Source organism: Notolepis coatsorum, assembly GCF_963971535.1.
Source record: "Notolepis coatsorum genome assembly, chromosome: 15".
In the NCBI taxonomy this organism is placed as follows: Eukaryota; Metazoa; Chordata; class Actinopteri; order Aulopiformes; family Paralepididae; genus Notolepis; species Notolepis coatsorum.
The window spans coordinates 49,743,145-49,768,126 of NC_140179.1; the positions used below are offsets into that span (position 1 = coordinate 49,743,145).

The following is a 24,982-nucleotide window of genomic DNA, read 5'->3' on the forward strand; positions in this document are numbered from 1 at the left end:
AGCAAGCGTTGTTACAGAGCAGTGCCAACGATACAGCTATTAGCTAACGTTAGCTAGTCGTTCCTCCGTTAGCTTATGCTAGCTAGCTGGCCACCTTTATAATTACTTCATTGAAACGGAGTAACGTTAAGTCGAGTTCATTCATACTACACTAGTACACGTATGAACTCGACATAACGTTACCCCGTTTCCATGAAGTGTTTAATTAGCAGCAATCTTGTTGAAAATGTAACGTTAATAAATGCTCTTTGGCGGAACATTACAGCACGGTGGACATGCAGACAACAATGGGCTCAACAAACCTTTTAGCTCCTTGAAATGTAGTCCCTAGTACTAAATGTTTTGGGTAGGTCAAAACGGGGCTTCTCTCCTTCTCTCTCTCTCTCTCTCTCTCTCTCTCTCTCTCTCTCTCTCTCTCTCTCTCTCTCTCTCGCCGTCATGAAAATTGTTGTAGTTGTTGTTATAACCAAATAAAAAGCAGCAGCACTATTGCATAACTGAGTCATGTTTGCTATGTATTTCTTTCTTTAGGGGAGTTTGTTTCACAGTTTTAGCATGATGTTTTATAGATGGCTAGGTTAAACAGGTTTTTGTTTTTAAGAGGGGTTTGATTTAGATTAGATAATTTAGTTATTTTTAAATGTCTGATCTAAAGATAAACAAAGGGTTTTAAAAGTGTTATATGTATCTTCTCTTATAGTACCAGAGAGAAGCTGAGGAGAATCAACCAGCAACAAATCAAAATTTGTAAAAAATAAAAATAAAAAATGAAAATATACATAGGCCTATATATATATATATTATTTTTTTTGGTATCGAAAATGGTATCGAATATCGATACTTTTCAAGGTATCGTATCGAAGTCGAAATTCCAGTATCGTGACAACACGTGGTGGTAGTGGTGGTAGTGGTGATAGTGGTGGTAGTGGTGGTAGTGGTGGTAGTGGTTATGTGGTGGTAGTGGTGGTAGTGGTTGTAGTGGTGGTAGTGGTAGTAGTGGTGGTAGTGGTGGTAGTGGTGGTAGTGGTGATAGTGGTAGTAGTGGTAGTAGTGGTGGTAGTGGTGATAGTGGTAGTAGTGGTGGTAGTGGTGGTAGTGGTGGTAATGGTGATAGTGGTAGTAGTGGTGGTAGTGGTGGTAGTGGTGGTAGTGGTGATAGTAGTAGTAGTGGTGGTGGTAGTGGTGCTAGTGGTGGTACACAGTACATTTCGCAGAGTACATTTTTCGGTTTGAGTAAAATGTACTCGGTTTGAGTAAAATTTACTCTGCGAAATTTACTGTGTAGTGGTGATAGTGGTGGTAGTGGTGATAGTGGTGGTAGTGGTGGTAGTGGTGGTAGTCGTGGTAGTGGTGATAGTGGTGGTAGTGGTGATAGTGGTGATAGTGGTGGTAGTGGTGATAGTGGTGATAGTGGTGGCAGTGGTGATAGTGGTGGTAATGGTGATAGTGGTGATAGTGGTGATAGGTATGGTAGTGGTGGTAGTGGTGATAGGGGTGGTAGTGGTGATGATGGTGGTGGTAGTGGTGATAGTGGTGATAGTGGTGGTAGTGGTGATAGTGGTGATAGTGGTTATAGTGGTGGTAGTGGTGATAGGGGTGGTAGTGGTGATGATGGTGGTGGTAGTGGTGGTAGTGGTGATAGTGGTGATAGTGGTGGTAGTGGTGGTAGTGGTGATAGTCGTGATAGGGGTGGTAGTGGTGGTAGTGGTGGTAGTGGTGATAGGGGTGATAGTGGTGGTAGTGGTGGTAGTGGTGATAGTGGTGATAGGGGTGATAGGTGTGGTAGTGGTGGTAGTGGTGATAGGGGTGATAGGGGTGATAGGTGTGGTAGTGGTGATGATGGTGGTGGTAGTGGTGGTAGTGGTTATGTGGTGGTAGTGGTGGTAGTGATTATGTGGTGGTAGTGGTGGTAGTGGTTATGTGGTGGTAGTGGTGGTAGTGGTTATGTGGTGGTAGTGGTTATGTGGTGGTGGTAGTGGTGGTAGTGGTTATGTGGTGGTGGTGGTAGTGGTGGTAGTGTTGGTAGTGGTGATAGGGGTGATAGGGGTGATAGTGGTGGTAGTGGTGATAGTGGTGGTAGTGGTGGTAGTGGTGGTAGTCGTGGTAGTGGTGATAGTGGTGGTAGTGGTGATAGTGGTGGTAGTGGTGATAGTGGTGACAGTGGTGATAGTGGTGGTAATGGTGATAGTGGTGATAGTGGTGATAGTGGTGATATGTATGGTAGTGGTGGTAGTGGTGATAGGGGTGGTAGTGGTGATGATGGTGGTGGTAGTGGTGATAGTGGTGATAGTGGTGGTAGTGGTGATAGTCGTGATAGGGGTGGTAGTGGTGGTAGTGGTGATAGTGGTGGTAGTGGTGGTAGTGGTGATAGTGGTGATAGGGGTGATAGTGGTGATAGTGTTGGTAGTGGTGGTAGTGGTGATAGTTGTGATAGGGGTGATAGGTGTGGTAGTGGTGGTAGTGGTGATAGTGGTGATAGTGGTGGCAGTGGTGATAGTGGTGGTAATGGTGATAGTGGTGATAGTGGTGATAGGTATGGTAGTGGTGGTAGTGGTGATAGGGGTGGTAGTGGTGATGATGGTGGTGGTAGTGGTGATAGTGGTGATAGTGGTGGTAGTGGTGATAGTGGTGATAGTGGTTATAGTGGTGGTAGTGGTGATAGGGGTGGTAGTGGTGATGATGGTGGTGGTAGTGTGGTAGTGTGTATGTGGTGGTAGTGGTGGTAGTGGTGGTAGTGGTGATAGTGGTGAGTGGTGTAGGGTGGTAGTGGTGGTAGTGGTGATAGGGGTGATAGGGTGGTAGTGGGGGGGTGGTAGTGGTGATAGGGGAGTGTCTGGGTGATAGGGTGTGGTAGGGATAGCTGATGGTGGTGGTAGTGGTGGTAGTGGTATGTGGTGGTAGTGGTGGTAGTGATTATGTGGTGGTAGTGGTGGTATGGTTATGTGGTGGTAGTGGTATGTGGTGTATGTGGTGGTGGTGGTGGTAGTGGTGGTAGTGTTGGTAGTGGTGATAGTGGTGATAGTGGTGGTAGTGGTGGTAGTGGTGATAGTGGTGGTAGTGGTGGTAGTGGTGGTAGTCGTGGTAGTGGTGATAGTGGTGGTAGTGGTGGTAGTGGTGATAGTGGTGATAGTGGTGACAGTGGTGATAGTGGTGGTAATGGTGATAGTGGTGATAGTGGTGATAGTGGTGATATGTATGGTAGTGGTGGTAGTGGTGATAGGGGTGGTAGTGGTGATGATGGTGGTGGTAGTGGTGATAGTGGTGATAGTGGTGGTAGTGGTGATAGTCGTGATAGGGGTGGTAGTGGTGGTAGTGGTGATAGTGGTGGTAGTGGTGGTAGTGGTGATAGTGGTTGTAACTGAGGGGTACAATTCCCTGACTGTATTGTTAGATATGATACTTACTACCACTACCTCTTGTACTTTAGACTCTGGCCACCCAGTACTAGGCATAAATAATTATGGTAAACACTCCCACGTAGATGAAACGATCCAACACAAATGTACCAAGTCGAAAGTCTGCGTTTAATAATAATTAATACATAGCAAAAGGTATGTAGAGCAATCACTTAATTACATTTATGATTTGAAATAGGATGCACTTTTATGGCAAATGAGTATTCGTTGGTATATCAATAGAGAACGTCCAATCTCTGGTGGCGCAGGCGGTAAATATACAACCTGGAATATTTAAGGAATAATAGCAATGATACTTTAATGATTATAGAACTGGAGACACTAGGGGGGAATTCCGGTCGCTTGTAAGACAACTGGAGAAGGGGGGGGGGGGGGGGTAGAGTCTGGCTGTATCCGTCTGGCCGAGGGTATCCTGGGAGAACCCACGGTTGTGCGGCTCGGTGCCTCAGCGATCCTCGATCCACAGATGAAAGCAGTTGGACTCTCTGTGGGCCGGCTTCCTCCGGTCCACGATGGAGAGACGTGAAGCGACCTCGTCGTGTAGAGCGTCTCCTCACCTGTCGTCCTCTCCGGGGGGGGGGGTTTCCAACACACGGCAGTGTTGGTCTTTATCCATAGAATAATCACTGTATACAAAGCATAATCCGTGCCTGGGAAGGCGGGCTGTCGTCGGTAGAATAATCCGGTATGCAGGTCCACTCGCTCGTCGGCTCTGGGGCTCCTCGGGTGCAGCCTCACATGGGGTCGGCCACCCTGGATAAGCAGCCAGTTCTACCCGAAACGATGGGGGTGCTGACTACGATAGTATTCTCACCGCACGAAGCACTACATATGAATAGACTATTATTAGCTTAATAGACTACGTCCAACTCGACGATATAGTGCCAAATATGACTATTCAAATATTAATATACACGATGTCTCAATACCGATGGTAGGCCGAACTTGGCCTTACTCCCACACGTGGCGTCGCGGGGAGGCTTTACGTCTGTCACTCTATCGGAGGGTAAGAAACTGGACTAAAAAGGAAGTCCTACTTTAGTAGCGCAGTATATATACGCACTATGAACAAATAGTACCATTAGTGGTGCGGTAGCCAGATTCCTACGCGGAACTAGGACTTGTTCGTACATGTTGAGCGGTACGTTTGAACTGGGTCTGGGGGGTATGGCAGCCTGGCACCAAGGTCTCGACCAATAGTAGAATGGAGACTATTATGGGATGTTCAGTAGGCTAGAATGGATATTCAATGCATATTGTACAAGGAATATACAAGGGATATCAGGGAATATTAGAATATACAAATACAATTAAATATATATATATAAATAAATATATATATTCGGTTTAATCTGGCCCTTCACAACAGCCACCCCCTGATTGGTCCCAGACCTAATCAGTTAAGCAGAGACAGATTAATCGCGTTGTCTATTTACACATAAGGGTTTGCTGTAGGGGTCAGTCAACTTCACAAAGTCATAGGGTTATAGGGTCATGGTCATCATCGATTGTGTCTGGGAGTCGGGGCAGTTCTATGAGCCTCGCCACGGGACGGGTGTAAGTTCGACCCTGGACAAGCACTTCAGCTGCTCGGACCTTGCCGTCGGCACCGGTGATCACTTTGCTTACGCGGCCGGCCGGCCACATAGCTCTGGGCAGTGATTGATCAATAATCATGACGACTGTTCCTTCTGTCAAATTGTCTCTCTCCTTTACCCACTTCTGGCGGGTCTGTAGAGACGGTAGGTAGTGCAGTAGGAAACTGCTCCAAAACTTGTCGGCTAATACTTGGCTGTACCTCCACATTCGTCGGCCGTTCGCTTCTTCAGGCCGGTACATTGTCTGGGGTAACGCGGGATCTAGCCGCCCCATCAGGAGTGTGTTGGGGGTAACTGGGTCGATATCCGCCACATCGCTGGAGACGTAGCCGAGGGGCTTAGAGTTCAATACTCCCTCAATCTCCGTGAGGACTGTCATTAGGACTTCTTCCGCCACAGTCTGGGCCCCAAGTACTGCGTACAGGGCTGTCTTTATGGAACGCACTTCCCGTTCCCAAGTACCACCGAAGTGGGGTGCGTTTGGGGGGTTGAATTGGAAGTCAATCTGTGCTGGAGCGAGGTGGGTCTTAAGTTCTGGGCCCATAGCTTGGAAGCTCTCTCTCAGCTCTCTTTCGCCGCCTTTGAAGTTTGTCCCATGATCGGACAATAGTGTAGACGGTCTTCCTTTCCGTGATGTGAATCTACGGAAGGCCATACGGAATGAGTCTGTGCTCATGGTTGGGAGAAGCTCGATGTGTATCGCTCTGGTGGTCATGCATTTGAATACAATACCCCACCGCTTCTCGGTTCCTCTTCCTTTCTTTATGTGCAGCGGGCCAAAGCAGTCCATACCCGTTGAGTGGAATGGCTTGTCACCGATTCGGAGGCGACATGGAGGAAGGTCAGCCATCCTTGGTATGCTGGGCTGCGCGCGCCACTTGCGGCAGTCTAGACATGTTCGCTGGAAGCGTCGTACCGCCTCTCTTCCTTGTAGGATCCAGTAACGACGTCTGATCTCCGCGAAGACTCTTTCTGCTCCTGCGTGATGTACATCCTCATCGTATTTCTTTATAATCAGCTCTGTGACCTTGTGTCGGCTGTTCAATACGATCGGGTATTTAATGTCATCCGGTAGATTGGGGGCTCTGCGTAGGCGACCACCCACTCTGATGAGGGTATGAGCGTCGCTCTCGGGGGCCAGATGAATTAATCTGCTGTCGGATGGGACGGGCTTTCCTCCCTGTAGACAGGCCAATTCATCGGGGAACGAGTCTCTCTGGGCTCGCTGCAGTAGAAGCAATTCTGCTTCCTCGTAGTTAGCTGCTGACATTTCAGCGGGGGACTTACACTCCGGGTGGTGCCGCAGGAATGTCCTTTGTTGTGCACTCTCTATGGTAGTGCAATCATCTATGTTGGGGTCTGCGGAGATAACAGTGCTCAATCCACAGAACATAGGTTTCTTATTCTCAGCCTCTTGACTTGCTTCCCTCGGGATAGGCGTGGGCCACTCTCCTTCCGGGAGCCTTAGGAATGCTGGGCCGTCACTGTAGACATTGCGACGGGTGAGGTCATCTAGGGGCATTCCCCGGGTGATGACGTCAGCTGGGTTCTGTTTTGTATCAACGTAGCGCCACTCTGTTTCTCCGGTTAACTCTTCGATTAAGTCTTGAATCTCGGTGACTCTGACTCCCACGAAGACTTTGTACTTGCATGAGTCCGATTTGATCCAGGCGAGTACTGTCGTGGAATCTGACCACAGGATTGTTCTAGACACCGGTATGGTGAGCTCACGTTGGATGAGCGTGGCTAGGTGCGCTCCGGCTAGGGCTGCGCAGAGCTCTAGACGTGGGATAGATTGTTGCTTGCGTGGGGCTATTCTCGAGCGGGCCAGGACAAATGCTGTGTAGATCTCTCCCCCCTCTTCTTGGGCCCGCAAGTAGGCTACTGATCCGTATGCAACCTCTGAGGCGTCACTGAAGACGTGTAAGTCCATTTTACATGTCTCTGGCCTCACCGTGGGTGGGAAGTAGCTTCGGCGCATGTTAACGCCTGGGAGTGAGTGGAGCTCCATCTCCCACTCTCTCCAGGTGGATGCAAGGTGTGCAGGAATGGGGTCGTCCCAGCCCTGGTCCTTGTCCCACAATGCTCGTACAATCATTCTTGCCCTGGTGGTGTACGGTAGAATACATCCTAGCGGGTCATATTGTCGGGCGAGTGTTGTGTACACACTCCGTCTGGTGGTCGGCGCCGCCGCCGGCCTTCCCTGCTCCGTAGTCAGGGGCTTGTGTCTGTAGTGAAGCGAATCTGTTTTGAATCGCCACACCAATCCCAGGGTCATCTCCTGGGCTTCTCCCGGGATTGTAGCCATCCAGGTCTCGCTGCTGGCTGCCTTGTCCTCGGAGGAGAGGCTGCGCAGTACTTGCGGATCGCTGCTGGCCCACTGCCTGAGATCAAAGCCGCCTTTGATCAATGAGGCGCGGAGTTTAATCAGGAGAGCCTCGGCTTCTTCCTGGGTTGAAAGGCTTTGTAGACAGTTGTCTACGTAGAAGCTGTTCTTTACGCTGTGTCGGACCTCTTCGTCCGCTGCTGGGTCCTCTGCTACATGTTTCTGTAGTGCAAATGTAGCACAGCAGGGGCTGCACGTCGTTCCGAAGGGGAGGACTTCCCATTGGTAGATGGCTGGGTGCTCATCTCCTGGCTTCTCTCTCCATAGGAACCGTAACAGGGGCTTGTCCTCCTCTACTAATCTCACCTGCAGGAACATTCCTTTAATGTCCCCGCTGATGGCCACCTTTTCCTGGCGGAAGCGGAGTAGAACGCCGAGTAGGGACGGGCCGAGTGTGGGACCGGGCAGTAACTCTTTATTCAGATTTTGGGATCCGATCTGGTAGCTGCAGTTAAATACTATGCGGTCTTTACCGTTGTGATGGACCTTGTGGTGAGGCACGTACCACGATTCAGTGGTCTGGTCAGCCTCTTTAATGTCCATCTTTGTGACGTGTCCCGCTGTGATGAGCTTCTCAATCTCAGCGCGGTATACACTCTCTTGGGCGGGGTTCTTGGCTAAGCGCCGCTCCGTGTTCAGCAGGTACCGTTCTGTGGCGTCTGTCTTGGCGTGGAAAGTAGGCATTCCTTCTCGCCGCAGGAGTGGCGTGGCGTATCTCAACACGCCGTTGACCGGGACTCTCTTGGTCCCTGTCTCGAGGAGGTGAATGGCGTAAATGTCATCTTTAGAGCGAATGTCTTTCTTTCCGTTCTTAAAGGGCATTTGTTCCAAGGTCCATAGCCGCTCTACGTGTTGCAGGAGTGCGGTTTCTCCCTCTGTGACTCGGGAGTGGAGACATCTAGTGGCTGTACTTCGGTTGAGAGATTTGGCGAGCGGGCCTTGGAGAGTCCATCCCAAACGGGTCTCGACTGCTGCAGGACAGCCTCGGGGTCCGGTATGAACCCGGTCTATCGGGACAATGAGGTCTGCATGGTCGGAGCCTATCAACAGGGTCGGCATAGCATTGTCTATGAGCGGGATCGGTAACTTGCGCAGATGTGCATATTTCTCCATCAGCTTGGCGACTGGGTATGTGTACCGCGACAGTCCTATTTCTTGGCTGGTGAAAGCGTCTGTAATCTGGTACCGTCGCTCAGGCTGGCCGCTTGCTGCGATAGAGAATGAGACATTCTCGCCCTTTATCGTCTTCAAATCTCGTCTTATTGTCCGAATTGTCATTTGGGTTTCGCTTCCCCGCAGCCCTAGCTGGGCCGCAGCGGAGGCGAGCAGAAGGGTCTTCTCTGACCCGTCATCGAGGACGGCGTAAGTGTCCAGGACTTTATTCTGGTAGCTTAGTGTCACACGCACTACTTTTAGGAGTACTCGGGCTCCACTGCTGCTGGCGGGATCGATGTACATGACGCTCGCTTTGCTGCTGGATGGTGCGGGTGGAGGGCGCCGTCTGTTACTGTCGTGAAGTATGTCCAGATGGGCTCCATCGCACTTGGTGCACCTTTTCTTTAAGCGGCATTCGGCTGCCATGTGTGAGCGCGCACAGCGAAAACAGCGCTTGTTGGACTTTATCCATTGACTTGCTTCCTCCGCGTTCAGCTTGGGGAAGGAGTCACATTGCGCTAGCCAGTGTTCTTTCTCACAGTAGGGGCACACTATCTTCCACTTCTCCGTTCTGGAGGGGGTACTGTGGCTCCTGCTGCTCGGTACTGACTCCGATTGGTGCATCACAGTCACCGATCTTCTTCCATCATTTAGTCGTCTGGTTCCTTCTCTGGAGCCAGGGGTGCTCCGTCCGAATGTATCTAGCCGTAGGCTGCTGACTTCTCTCGCCAGGAAGTCTGCTAGATCGAGGAGGTTCGGTTCGGGGCCATTCGGGTCTTGGTGGTCTCTCTGCCGCCTAAAACGCTCCTGTCGAGCGGGCGGCAGCTTCTCCAAGATCCTTTCCACATTTGAGTTGGCGTAAAGTTCATGCCTCCCCTTCTCTCTCTGCGCTCCCAACATCCCTACCAGGGACTGCACTCTGATGGACAGGTCGTCCAGTGCTCGATTGTCTATTGCTGGGGGTAAGCGGTCGATGTGTCGGATCTCCTGGATCACGTAATCCCATATGCGCCCATACCTCTGGTCCAATGCTACCAGCGCTGCTGTGTATGGGGTGGTGGAAGTCGCGTAGGCGAGCGCTATATTATGTGCGCGGGGTACCTTTAAGTGCTTCAGTAGGATGGCGTATTTATGGCGTTCATCCAATACATCCACCAACATGGTCTCCAGACACATGCGGAGTTCTGTATACTGGGCCCGGTTCTCTTGGGTGAAGTCGGGTACCATAGGCGTGCCAATGTATGACGCTGACTGTGGATACATCGGCGAGCGTTGGGGGAGAGGCCTCCTAGGCGAGTCTCCTCCCGCTCCTTGGTGTGGGCTGGTACCGGCAGTGTACCATGGCCCGCTTGTCCAGGTGCTGTTCCTCGGTGCGGGTCGTGCGTCGTGCTCACCCGTGTATAGAGTCGGGGGTCTGTAGCGCAGCTCCGCGGGAGTATAGCCTGGGCTGTACCGGACCTCCTGGTCCGGTAGAGTACTGTGCTGTCGTCGGGCGTGGTTCTCCTCCTCTTCCTCTTCGTCTTCAGTTAGGTCATCCAGTGCTTGTAGTCTCTGGTTTAGCCTCTCCACAGGATATGCTGCTCCTTCCCGGTTGCTAGGTCTCGCTTGGACCGGTGGGGGGAGGTGGTCTGTGGGGGGTATAGACCTCGTCTGTTGGTCAAGTTCAGGGTTGTTTACTCGGCTAGGGGATGCCGCCCTGGAGGTGTGTCTAGACGAGTTCCTGGAGCCTCTGGCGGAGGGAGAGGGTGTTGTCCGTCTGATCAGCTGTTCTATTAGTTGCGCTTGCTGTCTGTCGCGCTCTGCGTCCCGTAGAGCACCAGCAGCTGCTCGCTGGCTGTCTGCTCGGTCTCGGGCCACATTCTCTTCCATCTGAATGCGTCTTATTTCTAGACGTATATGCTCTTCTTCGCTCCGCTGCTGGATCTGCAGTCGGTCGCGTTCAGCAGCGGCGTTCAGGCTGATGAGGAAGGCCTGCTGTAGGGTCCTCTCTGCCTCGCTGGGAGAAGGCGGTTGTATAGGGGAGCCTTCCCTCGGGGTACTCCTTGCGGAGCCTTGGAGCTCTATCTCCACGGTGCTCTCCCCGTATTCTTCCGTGCCGAGTTCTCTCTCGGTAGCGTTGTATTCCTCCCGGGACTCATCGGGGACTACTTCTTCAGTACTGGCGGGGTGTGAAGTCATGTCTGGTTCCCACTGGTCCCCACCGTGAGCTTGGTCAGTTACATTAGAACCCGTCGGGGCCTCTATGGTCGGGGTAGTCTGGGCGTTGGGGTTAGACATACTTTTACTTTCTAGTTTTACCGCGTTTACTGTTAGTAGAAGACTAGGTTGTTGACTGACAGCGTAAGCCTCTAAGTACTGAGGGAGCCGTCGTTCGCGCTGCGGGTGTTGGTTAGGAGGATCGTTTTGTGGAGTGTTCATCATAGGCCATTTCAATATTAATAACACTATATTAATATTACACTAATTACCCTCCGGCTCGAAGGACCAGTTGTAACTGAGGGGTACAATTCCCTGACTGTATTGTTAGATATGATACTTACTACCACTACCTCTTGTACTTTAGACTCTGGCCACCCAGTACTAGGCATAAATAATTATGGTAAACACTCCCACGTAGATGAAACGATCCAACACAAATGTACCAAGTCGAAAGTCTGCGTTTAATAATAATTAATACATAGCAAAAGGTATGTAGAGCAATCACTTAATTACATTTATGATTTGAAATAGGATGCACTTTTATGGCAAATGAGTATTCGTTGGTATATCAATAGAGAACGTCCAATCTCTGGTGGCGCAGGCGGTAAATATACAACCTGGAATATTTAAGGAATAATAGCAATGATACTTTAATGATTATAGAACTGGAGACACTAGGGGGGAATTCCGGTTGCTTGTAAGACAACTGGAGAAGGGGGGGGGGGGGTAGAGTCTGGCTGTATCCGTCTGGCCGAGGGTATCCTGGGAGAACCCACGGTTGTGCGGCTCGGTGCCTCAGCGATCCTCGATCCACAGATGAAAGCAGTTGGACTCTCTGTGGGCCGGCTTCCTCCGGTCCACGATGGAGAGACGTGAAGCGACCTCGTCGTGTAGAGCGTCTCCTCACCTGTCGTCCTCTCCGGGGGGGGGGTTTCCAACACACGGCAGTGTTGGTCTTTATCCATAGAATAATCACTGTATACAAAGCATAATCCGTGCCTGGGAAGGCGGGCTGTCGTCGGTAGAATAATCCGGTATGCAGGTCCACTCGCTCGTCGGCTCTGGGGCTCCTCGGGTGCAGCCTCACATGGGGTCGGCCACCCTGGATAAGCAGCCAGTTCTACCCGAAACGATGGGGGTGCTGACTACGATAGTATTCTCACCGCACGAAGCACTACATATGAATAGACTATTATTAGCTTAATAGACTACGTCCAACTCGACGATATAGTGCCAAATATGACTATTCAAATATTAATATACACGATGTCTCAATACCGATGGTAGGCCGAACTTGGCCTTACTCCCACACGTGGCGTCGCGGGGAGGCTTTACGTCTGTCACTCTATCGGAGGGTAAGAAACTGGACTAAAAAGGAAGTCCTACTTTAGTAGCGCAGTATATATACGCACTATGAACAAATAGTACCATTAGTGGTGCGGTAGCCAGATTCCTACGCGGAACTAGGACTTGTTCGTACATGTTGAGCGGTACGTTTGAACTGGGTCTGGGGGGTATGGCAGCCTGGCACCAAGGTCTCGACCAATAGTAGAATGGAGACTATTATGGGATGTTCAGTAGGCTAGAATGGATATTCAATGCATATTGTACAAGGAATATACAAGGGATATCAGGGAATATTAGAGAATATACAAATACAATTAAATATATATATATAAATAAATATATATATTCGGTTTAATCTGGCCCTTCACAACAGTGGTGATAGGGGTGATAGTGGTGATAGTGTTGGTAGTGGTGGTAGTGGTGATAGTCGTGATAGGGGTGATAGGTGTGGTAGTGGTGGTAGTGGTGATAGTGGTGATAGGGGTGATAGTGGTGATAGTGGTGGTAGTGGTGGTAGTGGTGATAGGGGTGATAGGTGTGGTAGTGGTGATAGGGGTGATAGGTGTGGTAGTGGTGATGATGGTGGTGGTAGTGGTTATGTGGTGGTAGTGGTGGTAGTGGTTATGTGGTGGTAGTGGTTATGTGGTGGTAGTGGTGGTAGTGGTTATGTGGTGGTGGTAGTGGTGGTAGTGGTTATGTGGTGGTGGTGGTGGTAGTGGTGGTAGTGTTGGTAGTGGTGGTAGTGGTGATGATAGCGGTGGTGACAGCAGTTCTTCAAAGGATATTACCACTACAGTAAGGGGATTACAACAATTCTTTGAATGAATGAATGAATGAATGAATGAATGAATGAATGAATGAATGAATGAAAACTTTATTTAACAGATTGCAGAATGGGTACAATACAATACGGCTCAATACACACATTTGTTAAGGGGATGCAGACCAGAGAAAGACGTTTGTCTTGTTTACATCAGGGTCCCCCATTTTCAATTCATAGTGACATTTATGACATACACAACATACATGCCATCATGACATTTATAGGAGCTTACTGCTACACTAAACAGATTACAACAGTTATTTAAAGGAGATTACCACTACACTAAACAGATTACAACAATTATTTAGATTACCACTACACTAAGGGGATTACAACAGTTATTTAGATTACCACTACACTAAGGGGATTACAACAGTTATTTAGATTACCACTACACTAAGGGGATTACAACAGTTATTTAGATTACCACAACACTAAGGGGATTATAACAGTTCTATCCATCCTAGTTCTCTGTCCAAGACTTTCTTGGTGAGCTGACAAGCAGGAGGCTGACGTTGTTGACATAGTGACCGCATCCCAGGGGTGTTTTTATGGGGATATGGACAGATTTTCTGGGTCATAACTTTTTAGTCCAATTATGATGTGAATGTAGTTTGAATGTGACAGCCCAAATAAACACTGTGAGTCCACAAATCCTGTCTTCAATTTATAGTTAGTGCAGCAGGAGTTGGCTCAGATTTAGTCTCTTCATCTCTTGATAATAATACAAGGCCATTTCTAGTTTGGGGAGAGAACCTTTCATGGCTACAAGTAGTGAGTGTGAATGACCTAAGCTCATAGGAATAATATGAAGAATACACAGTTAGTATTGGCCAGGGAGCTGAAGTCTGCCTTCTTGCTTTTATAATATAACATGGAAGCAAACTATCATCAGAAATTAGAGCATGGTGCAAAATAGTTTAGAGAAGTCTAGCGAAGTGTGTTAAACTCACTCTGAGATACTACCCTTCGTCCAAATCAAGAGTGCACCTTTGCTTCGTCTCGATCTGTAGCACTGCTGCCTCTACTGGCGAACATAGGTGGTACAGGTTTCAATCTTATGTAGGTGACATTTCCCTTGAAGAAGAACCACTGACACCAGGCGCCGTTGATGAAACGTGGACGAAGCACCGCTGACCGCTCTTTTCTCCCCCTGTGCCTCACCTTGGGCTCAGGCTGCCCCACTGGGACTGGCCCCACTGTACCACTAACCTCCCCTCCTCTGTGTGGTCCTCTGCTCAGGCTGCCCCACTGGGACTGGCCCCACTGTACCACTCACCTCCCCTCCTCTGTGTGGTCCTCTGCTCAGGCTGCCCCACTGGGACTGGCCCCACTGTACCACTCACCTCCCCTCTTCTGTGTGGTCCTCTGCTCAGGCTGCCCCACTGGGACTGGCCCCACTGTACCACTCCCCTCCCCTCCTCTGTGTGGTCCTCTGCTCAGGCTGCCCCACTGGGACTGGCCCCACTGTACCACTAACCTCCCCTCTTCTGTGTGGTCCTCTGCTCAGGCTGCCCCACTGGGACTGGCCCCACTGTACCACTAACCTCCCCTCTTCTGTGTGGTCCTCTGCTCAGGCTGCCCCACTGGGACTGGCCCCACTGTACCACTCCCCTCCCCTCCTCTGTGTGGTCCTCTGCTCAGGCTTCCCCACTGGGACTGGCCCCACTGTACCACTCACCTCCCCTCCTCTGTGTGGTCCTCTGCTCAGGCTGCCCCACTGGGACTGGCCCCACTGTACCACTCACCTCCCCTCCTCTGTGTGGTCCTCTGCTCAGGCTGCCCCACTTGGACTGGCCCCACTGTACCACTAACCTCCCCTCTTCTGTGTGGTCCTCTGCTCAGGCTGCCCCACTGGGACTGGCCCCACTGTACCACCACTAACCTCCCCTCCTCTGTGTGGTCCTCTGCTCAGGCTGCCCCACTGAAGCTGACCTGGAGAGACCGTCTGCCTGGATACTGCATCAACGTGTCCTCTATTCTCTTCATGGTTGGTATAGGAATGGAAGGATGGAGTGTACGTGCATGAATGATTTAATGGAAGGATGGATGGTTGGATAGAGGGATGGATGGATGGATGGTGGGAGGGAGGGAGGGAGGGAGGGAGGGAGGGAGATAGATAGATACAGTAGATATATAGATAGATGAAGGACTTTCACCATTAGATATACTATACATAAATGAATAAACCACTGACCTGGATTGATCTTTTCTTTGAAATATTCAGGACGATATGCTAAATTGCTCTCTCGCTCCCTTTCTCTCTTTTCCTCACTCCACCCCTTTTCTTTACTCTCCCTACCTCTATCCCATCCCTCCCTCTCCCACACTCCCTCTCTTCATCTCTCTCCTATTGATCACTCTTCCTCTCCTCCCTCCCTCCCTCTCTCTCTCTCTCTCTCTCTCTCTCTCTCTCTCTCTCTCTCTCTCTCTCTCTCTCTCTCTCTCTCTCTCTCTCTCTCTCTCTCTCTCTCTCTCTCTCTCTGTCTCTCTCTTCTCTCTTTCTCTCCATCCTTCTCTCTGTCTCTCCTCCATCCACCCTTACCCCATGCCCGCCCCCCCCCTCTCTCTCTCTCTCTCTCTCTCTCTCTCTCTCTCTCTCTCTCTCTCTCTCTCTCTCTCTCTCTCTCTCTCTCTCTCTTGCTCTCTCTCTCCCCTCAGTTCGGCCTGACGTTCTCGGCTGTGTTTGGTGTCATCGTTTACCGTATAACTGTGTCGGCGCTGATGGCGATGAGTCCCGACCCGGAGACCAAGTCCAACGTCAGGGTGACGGTCACCTCCACCGCGGTCATCATCAACCTGGTCGTGATCCTGATCCTGGATGAGATCTACGGAGCTGTGGCTGTCTGGCTGACAGAGCTGGGTACACAAATACAAACACATACAGTCACATATACACAAAGATAGGTACACAAATACAAACACATACAGTCACATATACACAAAGATAGGTACACATAACAAACACATACAGTCACATATACACAAAGATAGGTACACATAACAAACACATACAGTCACATACACAGAGATAGGTACATATACAAACACATACAGTCACATACACAAAGATAGGTACACATTAGGGGTGTAACGGTACACAGAAGCCACGGTTCGGTACGTACCTCGGTATTGGGGTCACGGTTCGGTACGAGTTCGGTACAACAGAAAAACATATTTATATTAATTATTATTAATATATATATATATATATATATAAATTATACAGTATATTATATTTATGATAATAATAATAATAATAATAATAATAATAATAATAATAATAATAATAATAATAATTATTATTATTATTATTATTATTATTATTATTATTATTATTATTATTATTATTATTATTATTATTATTATTATTATTATTATTATTATTATTATTATTATTATTATTATTATTATTATTATTATTAAATAGAATAACTTTCGATAGACTTGCCGTGGTAGTCAGTGATACTGGTGCCATTCTGTGTTCAGGCATCCACTTGCCTACTGCCCCTTTAAACTTATCCTTGCTAAGTTTCAGTTTCACTTCCAGAGAGAATTTAACTTCACGACCAGACTGAATACTAGAGAACAGATGACATATTACAACAATGGCAGAAGATTATTTGGATTTAAACACAGTGGAGCTCAGATGATCTGTCCGGAAAAGCATGTTTCTTCTTTTTATTTGATTGTGCCTGTGAGTCCGGCGAGGGAGGATGTTGATGTGTTTGTTGGCGCGTGTGTGTGTGTCGGCGACGTTATTGGGTTAACGTTATTGGGCGAACAAGAAAACGAAAGAAAACTGTAATGACCCTGCAGCTGTTCCAATGTAAATGTGCCTTTCTCCTCCGTGCACTTTCGCAGCTCGGAAGTCTGACTCAGTGTGGCCGGCCACGCGCGCTGTTCTCACACGGACCTCGCGAGTGCCTGCATGTGGGTGTGTTTGCGCTGTGGGGCGTATTCGTTGCATGGGTGCACGTACCGCACCGTGACGGCTGTACCGTAAATTCGCGGGACGAATACACGTACCGTTACACCCCTAGTACACATATACAAACACACACAGTCACATACACAGAGATAGGTACATATACAAACACACATACAGTCACATACATAGTGATAGGTACACATATACAAACACATACAGTCACATACACAGAGATAGGTACACAAATACAAACACATACAGTCACATACAGAGCGATAGGTACATATACAAACACATACAGTCACATACACAGTGATAGGTACACATATACAGACACATACAGTCACATATACAGAGATAGGTACACATATTTAACCACTTTAGAACACCTAAGCACACTTTATATTTATTGGTAAAGAATTTGCACTACAACCCATACCTCATTACACCTTACTGTAAATTGTACCTAAATTGTACCTCATCCTTTGCACTGTATAGTATATTGTATGGTAACTCAGTTACTTCTACTCTACATTGAGCATTGTATATATGTATATACTGAAAATGTTTGTCTACGTACTTGACTTCTATTTTATACTTGCTATACTTATTTTATACTTATATATTTTTGCCTAGCACAGTCTCTGGAGCGTAACAGAAAGAAGCATTTTGTATAAAGGTATTCTGTACTTCTGTATGACAACTAATAAAGAAACTTGAAACTTGAACTTGATATACATACACAGATGGATAGACACATACAAACACAGACTACACTCCTCTCTCCTTGACGAAGGTTTGATGTATATCAGCTTGTCCCACTTCGTTTAGAAGGAACACCAGTGTGTTGCTTTGACCGTTACAGGGATTTTCTCCCAGATACACTTTCAAATAGAAATAGATAGGAGATACGAGATTGATGAGGGAGAGAGAATGAATGGGAGGGAGAAAGGGCATGTGGGTGAAAGTGAGAGAGAAAGAGAGAGTGAACGTGAGACAGAAAAAGAGAGAGAGAAAAAGAAAGAGAGAGTGTGACGGACTACCACCACCACCACCACCACCACCACCACTATTACTACCACCACCACCACCACTATTACTACTACCACCACCACCACTATTACTACTACCACCACCACACCACCACTATTACTACTACCACCACCACCACCACCACTATTACTACTACCTTCATCACCACCACTATTACTACTACCACCACCACCACCACTATTACTACTACCTTCACCACCACCACCACCACTATTACTACTACCTTCACCACCACCACTATTACTACTACCTTCACCACCACCACTATTACTACTACCTTCACCACCACCACTATTACTACTACCTTCACCACCACCACCACTATTACTACTACCTTCACCACCACCACTATTACTACTACCACCACCACCACCACCACCACCACCACTATTACTACTACCTTCACCACCACCACTATTACTATTACCTTCACCACCACCACTATTACTACTACCTTCACCACCACCACCACTATTACTACTACCTTCACCACCACTATTACTACCACCACCACCACCACCACTATTACTACCACCACCACCACCACTATTACTACTACCACCACCACTATTACTACTACCTTCACCACCACCACTATTACTACTACCACCACCACTATTACTACTACCTTCACCACCACCACCACTATTACTACTACCTTCACCACCACCACTATTACTACCACCACACCACCACCACCACTATTACTACTACCTTCACCACCACCACTATTACTACTACCTTCACCACCACCACCACCACTATTACTACTACCACCACCACCACTATTACTACTACCTTCACCACCACCACTATTACTACTACCTTCACCACCACCACTATTACTACTACCTTCACCACCACCACTATTACTACTACCTTCACCACCACCACCACCACCACTATTACTACTACCTTCACCACCACCACCACCACTATTACTACTACCTTCACCACCACCACTATTACTACTACCACCACCACCACCACCACCACTATTACTACTACCTTCATCACCACCACTATTACTACTACCACCACCACCACCACTATTACTACTACCTTCACCACCACCACCACCACTATTACTACTACCTTCACCACCACCACTATTACTACTACCTTCACCACCACCACTATTACTACTACCTTCACCACCACCACTATTACTACTACCTTCACCACCACCACCACTATTACTACTACCTTCACCACCACCACTATTACTACTACCACCACCACCACCACCACCACCACTATTACTACTACCTTCACCACCACCACTATTACTATTACCTTCACCACCACCACTATTACTACTACCTTCACCACCACCACCACTATTACTACTACCTTCACCACCACTATTACTACCACCACCACCACCACCACTATTACTACCACCACCACCACCACTATTACTACTACCACCACCACTATTACTACTACCTTCACCACCACCACTATTACTACTACCACCACCACTATTACTACTACCTTCACCACCACCACCACTATTACTACTACCTTCACCACCACCACTATTACTACCACCACACCACCACCACCACTATTACTACTACCTTCACCACCACCACTATTACTACTACCTTCACCACCACCACCACCACTATTACTACTACCACCACCACCACTATTACTACTACCTTCACCACCACCACTATTACTACTACCTTCACCACCACCACTATTACTACTACCTTCACCACCACCACCACCACTATTACTACTACCACCACCACCACCACTATTACTACCACCACACCACCACCACCACTATTACTACTACCTTCACCACCACCACTATTACTACCACCACACCACCACTATTACTACTACCTTCACCACCACCACCACCACTATTACTACTACCTACACCACCACCACTATTACTACTACCTTCACCACCACCACTATTACTACTACCACCACCACCACCACCACTATTACTACCACCACACCACCACCACCACTATTACTACTACCTTCACCACCACCACTATTACTACCACCACACCACCACTATTACTACTACCTTCACCACCACCACTATTACTACTACCTTCACCACCACCACTATTACTACTACCTTCACCACCACCACTATTACTACTACCTTCACCACCACCACTATTACTACTACCTTCACCACCACCACCACTATTACTACTACCTTCACCACCACCACTATTACTACTACCTTCACCACCACCACTATTACTACTACCTTCACCACCACCACTATTACTACCACCACACCACCACTATTACTACTACCTTCACCACCACCACCACCACTATTACTACTACCTTCACCACCACACCACCACTATTACTACCACCACACCACCACTATTACTACCACCACACCACCACCACCACTATTACTACTACCTTCACCACCACCACTATTACTACTACCTTCACCACCACCACTATTACTACTACCACCACCACCACCACTATTACTAGGCTACTACCTTCACCACCACCACCACCACTATTACTAGGCTACTACCTTCACCACCACCACCACTATTACTACTACCTTCACCACCACCACTATTACTACCACCACCACCACTATTACTACTACCTTCACCACCACCACTATTACTACTACCTTCACCACCACCACCACTATTACTACTACCACCACCACCACTATTACTAGGCTACTACCTTCACCACCACCACCACTATTACTACCACCACCACTATTACTACTACCTTCACCACCACCACTATTACTACTACCTTCACCACCACCACTATTACTACTACCTTCACCACCACCACTATTACTACTACCTTCACCACCACCACCACCACCACCACTATTACTACTACCACCACCACCACTATTACTACTACCTTCACCACCACCACTATTACTACTACCTTCATCACCACCACTATTACTACTACCTTCACCACCACCACCACCACTATTACTAGGCTACTACCTTCACCACCACCACCACTATTACTACCACCACCACTATTACTACTACCTTCACCACCACCACTATTACTACCACCACACCACCACCACCACTATTACTACTACCTTCACCACCACCACTATTACTACTACCTTCACCACCACCACCACCACTATTACTAGGCTACTACCTTCACCACCACCACCACTATTACTACTATCTTCACCACCACCACTATTACTACTACCTTCACCACCACCACTATTACTACTACCTTCACCACCACCACTATTACTACTACCTTCACCACCACCACCACCACCACTATTACTACTACCTTCACCACCACCACCACCACTATTACTACTACCTTCACCACCACCACTATTACTACTACCTTCACCACCACCACCACCACTATTACTACTACCTTCACCACCACCACCACCACTATTACTACTACCTTCACCACCACCACCACTATTACTACTACCTTCACCACCACCACCACTATTACTACTACCTTCACCACCACCACCATTATTACTACTACCACCACCACCACCACTATTACTAGGCTACTACCTTCACCACCACCACCACTATTACTACCACCACCACTATTACTACTACCTTCACCACCACCACTATTACTACCACCACCACCACTATTACTACTACCTTCACCACCACCACTATTACTACTACCTTCACCACCACCACTATTACTACTACCTTCACCACCACCACCACCACCACTATTACTACTACCACCACCACCACTATTACTACTACCTTCACCACCACCACTATTACTACTACCTTCATCACCACCACTATTACTACTACCTTCACCACCACCACCACCACTATTACTAGGCTACTACCTTCACCACCACCACCACCACTATTACTACCACCACCACTATTACTACTACCTTCACCACCACCACTATTACTACCACCACACCACCACCACCACTATTACTACTACCTTCACCACCACCACTATTACTACTACCTTCACCACCACCACTATTACTAGGCTACTACCTTCACCACCACCACCACTATTACTACTATCTTCACCACCACCACTATTACTACTACCTTCACCACCACCACTATTACTACTACCTTCACCACCACCACTATTACTACTACCTTCACCACCACCACCACCACCACTATTACTACTACCTTCACCACCACCACCACCACTATTACTACTACCTTCACCACCACCACTATTACTACTACCTTCACCACCACCACCACCACTATTACTACTACCTTCACCACCACCACTATTACTACTACCTTCACCACCACCACCACTATTACTACTACCTTCACCACCACCACTATTACTACTACCTTCACCACCACCACCACCACTATTACTACTACCTTCACCACCACCAGCACCACCATTACTACTATGAGCACCACCACCACCACTATTACTACTACCTTCACCACCACCACCACCACCACCACTATTACTACTACCTTCACCACCACCACTATTACTACTACCTTCACCACCACCACCATTACTACTATGAGCACCACCACCACCACCACTATTACTACTACCTTCACCACCACCACTATTACTACTACCTTCACCACCACCACCACTATTACTACTACCTTCACCACCACCACTATTACTACTACCTTCACCACCACCACCCTTATTACTACTACCTTCACCACCACCACTATTACTACTACCACCACCACCACCACCACCACTATTACTACTACCTTCACCACCACCACTATTACTATTACCTTCACCACCACCACTATTACTACTACCTTCACCACCACCACCACTATTACTACTACCTTCACCACCACTATTACTACCACCACCACCACCACCACTATTACTACCACCACCACCACTATTACTACTACCACCACCACTATTACTACTACCTTCACCACCACCACTATTACTACTACCTTCACCACCACCACTATTACTACTACCTTCACCACCACCACCACTATTACTACTACCTTCACCACCACTATTACTACCACCACCACCACCACCACTATTGACGGTTGTCATACAATAAGAGAAACAGGCTCTGTAGTAAATGTTTCTGAATGTCTACATCTGTAAAGTTATTACCTGCTACCTTATTCTATATACTGGACTCATTCCTTCTATACAATATAGACAGATTCTCTGTCCTGTATGATGACAAGTTTAGTTTAATTGTCAATTGAGAAGATGTGTCTATATTTATGATTATTTGTGTGTGTACATGTGTGTGTGTACCCAAATGTGTCCAGTTTCCATGTGTGGAAGCATGTGTGTCTTGTTTGTGTGTTGTGTGTGTGTGTGTGTTTGCGTGTGTGTGTGTGCGTGTGTGTGTGCGTGTGTGCGTGCGTGTGCACGCGTGTGTATGTGTGTGTGTGTGTGTGTGTGTGTGTGTGTGTGTGTGTGTGTGTGTGTGTGTGTGTGTGTGTGTGTGTGTGTGTATGTGTGTTTGAGCAGCAGATAACTCCATACCTACTGTAGAGCCTCTAATCCTACCTGGCTCTACGTATCATGTCTGCTAGAGAAGGGCAGGAGGTGACCTGAGAGAAGAATGATGGTTATTAAACTGGAGGTAGAGAGAGAGAGAGAGAGAGAGAGAGAGAGAGAGAGAGAGAGAGAGAGAGAGAGGACCACTGTGTTTGAGAGTCCTACACACAACTTAGACTAGATCAGATCGTATCTATTTAATATAACATGTGTCTGTTATACGTACAACGGGTCACTCTTCATCATCTTCTGTTAATATTGCACATGCCTAAACATAGGAATGAAAAAGTCCAGTAAATGGGCCCCTCCCTTAAACGTAGGATCATTGCCCCCTAGAAACTGGTCCCCAGAAAGCCGCCCACCTCTCTATGGGCGGGCCTTACATGCGGGGTGCCCCAGGGCTCAATTCTAGGTCAAATTCTTTTTTGTCTGTATACATTTCCCATTTGGCCTCATAATCTGGAAACACAATATACATCTTCACCACTATGCTGATGACACATGTTGACACCTGTTTGTCCATTAAAACAAATGACTCCATAAACCCAGCTAAACTCACAGGTAGCTTTATCGACCAAAACGAAACTGTTTCTCTTTGGGGTGGAGGTAAAAATGCAGAGTGTTTGGACTTCTACGATGGCTTCATCTGTTTACAATCGGTCTGTCTTTTCTTCCTGTCTTTCATTTCTGTCTTTCCTACAGAGATCCCTAAAACGGAGTCCAGTTTTGAGGAGCATCTCATTCTGAAGGCATTCCTGCTGAAGTTCATGAACGCTTACGCTCCCATCTTCTATGTAGCTTTCTTTAAAGGAAGGTAGGCACTCTCTCTGTGTGTGCGTGTGTGTGTGTGTGTGTGTGTGTGTGTGTGTGTGTGTGTGTGTGTGTGTGTGTGTGTGTGTGTGTGTGTGTGTGTGTGTGTGTGTGTGTGTGTGTGTGTGTGTGTGTGTGTGTGTGTGTGTGTGCGAATGAAGACAGACGTGCACCAGGTGAGTCTTGTACACTGTAAAAAAAAAAAATCACGGGAAATCCACTGTATTATTTTACAGATTACCTTTGTTTTTCTACTTTAAGTGTAAATAATACCATAAAAATACAGTCAATTATCTTTTTATCAAAATATTAACCATTAAATAAAGGTTTGTAATCTGTAAATGTATTTGATTTTACTGTAATTTGACAGTAAGTATTTGGAAAGCGTTGCTGCCAGACATTTACCGTTCCTTTACAGTCTTCTGAGCGCAGCTCCGTGTACAGTAGCTCTAAACCCCCTCCCTGAGGAGGAGCACATGCTGTGTGTTGTGTTGTATATTCATTAGCGGTGTGCTGAACTGTCCTGGGGAGCAGGAGGGTCATGTGTGAGTTCCAAAAATGCCTGGCGTTCCCCATTAATTCCTTTATTAGAAATGAAGACGATACAAATAATGTGTGTGTGTGTGTGTGTGTGTGTGTGTGTGTGTGTGTGTGTGTGTGTGTGTGTGTGTGTGTGTGTGTGTGTGTGTGCGCGTGTGTTTGTGTGTTTGTTTGTTTGTTTTCACAGGTTTGCTGGCAGACCAGGAG

General features: G+C 47.7%; 1 protein-coding gene across 1 annotated transcript in view; it reads left to right on the forward strand.

The window, feature by feature from the left end:
* ano2b (anoctamin 2b) overlaps window positions 1-24,982 on the forward strand; it is a gene marked incomplete at both ends in the record, with an annotated part of 266,111 nt that overhangs the window by 158,403 nt on the left and 82,726 nt on the right. The window contains 3 exon segments of the mRNA XM_084330997.1: window positions 14,840-14,914; window positions 15,586-15,787; window positions 24,128-24,239. Of these exon segments, the coding sequence (XP_084187123.1) occupies window positions 14,840-14,914; window positions 15,586-15,787; window positions 24,128-24,239 (389 nt within the window).